The sequence below is a fragment of the Camelina sativa genome, chromosome 16 (assembly GCF_030686135.1).
Source record: "Camelina sativa cultivar CO46 ecotype springtype chromosome 16, ASM3068613v1".
Lineage (NCBI taxonomy): Eukaryota > Viridiplantae > Streptophyta > Magnoliopsida > Brassicales > Brassicaceae > Camelina > Camelina sativa.
Genome location: NC_141895.1, coordinates 11,566,164 through 11,571,752, shown reverse-complemented (window position 1 = coordinate 11,571,752; position 5,589 = coordinate 11,566,164). Strand labels below are relative to the sequence as shown.

The 5,589-nt window shown below is 42.5% G+C and overlaps 1 protein-coding gene across 1 annotated transcript; it reads left to right on the top strand.

The window, feature by feature from the left end:
- The first annotated feature begins 1,235 nt into the window (after positions 1-1,235).
- LOC147925434 (uncharacterized) lies at positions 1,236-4,972 on the top strand. The gene is made up of 7 exons (XM_087492626.1): positions 1,236-1,265; positions 1,353-2,211; positions 3,331-3,660; positions 3,886-4,076; positions 4,215-4,512; positions 4,690-4,806; positions 4,863-4,972. The coding sequence occupies exons 1-7, from the start codon at positions 1,236-1,238 to the stop codon at positions 4,970-4,972; spliced, it is 1,935 nt and encodes a 644-aa protein (XP_087348752.1).
- The last annotated feature ends 617 nt before the right edge of the window (positions 4,973-5,589 follow it).

The following is a 5,589-nucleotide window of genomic DNA, read 5'->3' as shown; positions in this document are numbered from 1 at the left end:
CATAGAAAAACCCTACAAAATTGAAATTTTTTGCAAAATTCTTTATAAAAAAGAGTGTTCATGTAGTTTGCATTGCATATTAGGATCTTGTTTAGCATGTTTCATGTAGGATTGTATAGTATTTACATTAGGGATCTATGATGAGTATTCCCTTGTTAGCTTGTTCATTCACTAGACTAGGATCAATGTCCAAGTTAATAGTACTTTGATGCTAGCTGAGTGGTTAGAAGCATAAGACTGAACCAAGCCTTGAATTCCTACATTGCATTTGGTCTAAATTGAAGCATGTTGAGATTTGAAACCATTTCCTATTTATAAGAACCTAATATTGACTTTCAATTATCAATGTGTGCATTGCTTTAAACTCATGGATACCATATACATATTTGGATCATCTTCTTCCTTTTTACCACTCTTGTTGATCCAAGTAGCTGATTTCCTCATTAAGAATCAGTTCCCCTACCCCTAAACCAAACCTTCTTTCAAGCCATGTTTATTCTTGTGTGTGTGAGGCCTATTTTTGGGATTGAGCTTGGTAGAAAGTGTTAGGTTTGAACTGACAAGAGTAAAGCCTTGTGTAGTTCTAGTTTGCATTTTTCAAACTAGATAGGACTAGGTGGTTCACTTGTTGGGTTTGGTATGAAATCTCACACACCACGTCCGTACGTCCGTACGACCGTACGTCCGTACAACCATCACACTTGGGCCGTCCGTACCATCCAAAGGCCTAACGAGTCCAGCCCATGTAGACAAGCCTCCAACGGTCACAAAGCTTCTAGAATCGTCCCCCTCCTAGCCGTTGACGAGAGTGTGCAAGTGGGTTGTCTTAGGAAGAGTCACATGTCTTATTAAGGTTATGTCACTATCAATATTTGTAATTGTGCATAGAATCTTAGGAGTATATTCCCTTTGTATATGGCTATAATTAGGTTGTAACTATGTTCTAAATGAAGTAAGAAGAGATAATATCTCTTTCCCAACAATACTCTCTTACATACTTTCTCTAATCGCTATACTACCTACATTCTCTTTGTTTATCGATTCTCTTCACCAAACACTTAATCAATCCTTCTAATACTTACATGGTATCAGAGCATATACGCTCCTGATTCTCAATCTAACACCCACCAAACTACTTCCGCTCCACCTCTCTCCTTGTTTCTCTTCTGTTACGACTTTGAAAGTCAAGTTTCTTTATCCATTGGATAATACCTTTACCCAACGGTTACTTCGACATGGAAGGCTCTAAGACCTTGATTGTTCCAGTTACTCTAGAGGGAGAGAACTATTTGTTGTGGGCAAGGACCACAAAGACAGCCCTATGTGGCCGAGGCCTTTGATCTCATATTGAGACGAGCGAAGCTCCAAGTGGTGAGACCACCAAGGAAGGCAAGGATCTTGCCGGTGATGAAAGGAACAAATGGTTTCAAGAAGACCAAGGAGTCCTAGCCATCATTCAAACCTCACTTGATGCCCCTATCCTTGAAGCTTACTCCTATTGCGAAACCGCAAAGGACTTATGGGAAACTCTCAAGAACGTGTTTGGAAATGTTACCAATGTCAACCGTATCTTTGAGATTAAGAGGGCCATTAACAATCTCAACCAAGAAGATATGGAGTTCACCAAGCATTTTGGGAAATTTAGGTCCTTGTGGGCTGAACTAGAGATGCTTAGGCCGACGACAATAGATCCGGCCATACTGAACGAGAGGCGTGAACAAGACAAGGTGTTTGGTCTACTCTTGACCCTAAACCCCTCCTACAACGACCTCATCAAGCACATCTTGCGGTCAGATAAGCTTCCAAGCCTTGACGACGTTTGCAACAAAATCCAAAAGGAGCATGGCTCCATGGGACTATTTGGCAGCAAAGGAGAGCTAGTGACTGCCAACAAAGTCGAGATGGCGTCCGCAAACCGAGGCTACTACAAACCGGATGACAAGAACCCACCGGTATGCGAGCACTGCAAGAAGATTGGCCACTTCAAGAGCCGCTGCTGGATTCTTCATCCACACCTTCGCATTAACCGTGGAGGATCAATCCGCGGAGGACCACCGAGAGCCCATCAAGCAGCTGTAGTGGGGGAAACACCAACTTCTGAACCAAACCAACAAGCTGTCGGAGGAAATGGAACTGCACTCACTGCCTCCTCCGAGCTGGTGAGGCGATCCGACCTTGATGCACTCATCAAAGCCCTCAAGGAGGCCTCCGGTAAAACCTTTCTTGCTTTAAACAAAAATAAGCCTCTTATTGTTGATTCTGGTGCATCACATCACATGATTAGTGATTCTAGGTTGATTAGTGATATTAAACCAGCTAATGGTAATGTTGTGATAGCTAATGGTAAGAAGGTACCAGTTAAAGGCATAGGAAATTTGAAATTATTTGATAAGAACACTAAAGCTTTTTATATGCCAAATTTCACATCTAAGTTGCTATCAGTTAAGAGAGCCACCACTGATTTAAATTGTTATGCAATATTTGGTCCTAACAAGGTTCATTTTCAGGATATTGAGACAAGTAAAGTTCTTGGCCAAGGAGGTTCCAAGGATGATCTCTATGTGCTTGAGGACTTGAATCTATCTTCTTCTTCTGCATCTTGTTTTAATTCGGTTATTGTTAAACCTAGTGATTCTATTTTACATGCTAGGCTAGGACATCCTCACACTAGAGCTTTAAATTTGATGTTTCCTAATATTTCTTTTAAAAATGATGAGTGTGAGGCTTGTATTCTTGGTAAACATTGCAAGACTGTTTTTCCTAAATCTATCACTATTTATGAAAGATGTTTTGATTTAGTTCATTCTGATGTTTGGACATCTCCTTGCCTATCTAGAGAAAATCAAAAATATTTTGTGACTTTTATTGATGAAAAATCAAAATATACTTGGTTAACTTTGCTTCCCTCTAAGGATAGAGTTCTTGAAGCCTTCACTAATTTTCAAAAATATGTGACTAATCATTATAATGCAAAGATTAAAATTTTGAGATCAGATAATGGTGGGGAGTACACAAGCCATGCCTTTAAACAATATCTAGCAAACCATGGGATCATTCATCAAACAAGCTGCCCATACACACCCCAACAAAATAGTGTTGCTGAGAGGAAGAATAGGCACCTCATGGAAGTAGCAAGATCCATGATGTTTCACACAAATGTCCCAAAGAAGTTTTGGGGAGATGCTGTCCTTGCAGCTTGCTATCTCATAAACCGGATACCAACCAAAATTCTTCAAGACATCTCTCCGTTTGAGGTATTAAACAAGATAAAACCCTCATTTGATCATTTACGAGTATTTGGGTGTGTGTGTTATGTGTTGAAACCATGAGAACAACGAGACAAACTCGAAGCTAGAAGTGTGAAGAGCATGTTTATTGGATACTCTACCACTCAAAAGGGCTACAAGTGTTATGAGCCGGACATGAAGAGAGTCTTAGTCTCACGTGATGTTAAGTTTGTAGAGTCTAAAGGCTTCTATGAGGAAAAGAACTGGGAAAGCCTTCGAGACCTGTCCACCTCACCGTCTGATCGGGCCAACAATCTTTGTGTCCTTCTCGAGAGACTCGGTGTTGACAATGCTGCACCAACTGAGGTGTCTGCCCCTATAGTCGATGCACCATCAACGCCAGCGCCTCTCGATGATGATCTCTCACCCGAACGTGATGAACAATCCGATGATGAAAATGGTTTAAATTCAGTTCCGGTGGACAATGCCTCCGGTGATGAAGACTATGTGCCCACTGAAGAGGAAGATGACGATGAGGACACGCCACAAGATGTTATACCACTCTGACGGAGTGAACGACTCAAGTTTCCTCCCTCCAACTGGCGAAACACTCGAGTCTACTACAACAATGTCGCCCTGGCTCATCCTATTCAAGCAGTTTGCACCCTTGCTCATTTTCCTCCACAACATCAAGTGTTTCTCGGCCAGATTGATGCTCAATGGATTCCCAAAGACTATGAAGAGGCCAAGAATCATAAGGAATGGCGTGATGCTGTCGCTGCCGAGAAGGCTGCTATGGAGGCAAATCATACATGGGATGAGGCTGACTTGCCCACAGGAAAGAAGGCTGTGACATCACGATGGATCTTTACTATCAAGTATAAGAGTGATGGGGAGATTGAATGCTACAAGGCCAGGCTTGTTGCAAGGGGATTCACACAAACGTATGGGGAGGACTATCTGGATACGTTTGCACCGGTGGCCAAGCTTCACACGGTTCGAGTAGTACTTTCGCTTGCAACCAATCTTGACTGGGAATTGTGGCAAATGGATGTCAAGAACGCCTTCTTACAAGGTGAGCTTGAGGACGAGGTTTATATGAGGCCACCACCGGGTTTAGAAAACATCGTTGGACCAGGAAAGGTGTTGAGACTGAACAAAGCAATATATGGTCTAAAGCAGTCTCCTAGGGCTTGGTATCATAAGCTAAGCTCCACACTACTTGAGAAAGGCTTTCGCAAGTCAGAGGCTGATCACACCCTATTCACCCTACAAAGTGATAAAGGTATTATAGTCATTCTAGTTTATGTTGATGATATCATCATAACTGGAAGTGACAAGGTAGGTATTCAAGACACTAAAACTTACCTAAAGTCAGTCCTTGGTATAGAGGTATATAGGTCTGATGAAGGTTTGTTTCTATCACAAAGGAAATATGCTCTTGATTTATTGAGTGAAGCAGGCAAACTAGGCTCAAAAACTGTATCAACACCCCTTGAAGAAAACTATAAGGCAGGAGGAAAGGGGGAGCTCGATGCAGCTCCGTTCCAAGATGTCAAGCGCTACCGGCGACTAGTAGGTAAGCTCATATACCTTACTATCACGAGGCCTGACATTTGTTTTGCTGTCAATCAGGTGAGCCAACACATGCAAAACCCCACCGTTCATCATTGGAATATGGTGAACCGAATCCTCAAATACCTCAAGGGCTCGCCAGGGCAAGGCATATGGATGGGTCGCAATGAAAGCACTGAACTAGTAGGGTATTGCGATGCGGATTACGCTGGAGATCGTGGAGACCGTCGCTCTACCACATGCTACTGTACATTCCTAGGAGGCAACCTGATCACATGGAAGAGCAAGAAACAAAAGGTGGTATCACTATCAAGTGCAGAATCGGAATATAGAGCCATGAAGAAGCTCACAACCGAGTTGATGTGGCTCAAGGCACTCATTAAGGATCTTGGAATCGAGTCACCTAAACCTATTACCATGCACTGCGACAATGAATCCGCCATTCACATTGCAACGAACTCAGTATTCCATGAGAGAACCAAACACATTGAAGTCGATTGCCACAAAGTCCGAGAACAAATCACACTTGGAGTTGTTCTACCGTGTTACACTGAAAGCTCCGAGCAGTTGGCCGATGTGTTTACCAAGGCAGCCAGTCCACAAGTGTGTGAGTACATTCATTCCAAACTTGGCCTCAAAGACCTTACTCGGCCATAATTGTCTTCACATGGCACCTACACTCTTTTTCCCTTAAGTATAGCTTTTTTCCCAAGTGGTTTTCTATACTAAGGTTTTTAATGAGGTGGGTGTGCATGAGTTCAAGCTTGATCAATACTCATGATCAAGC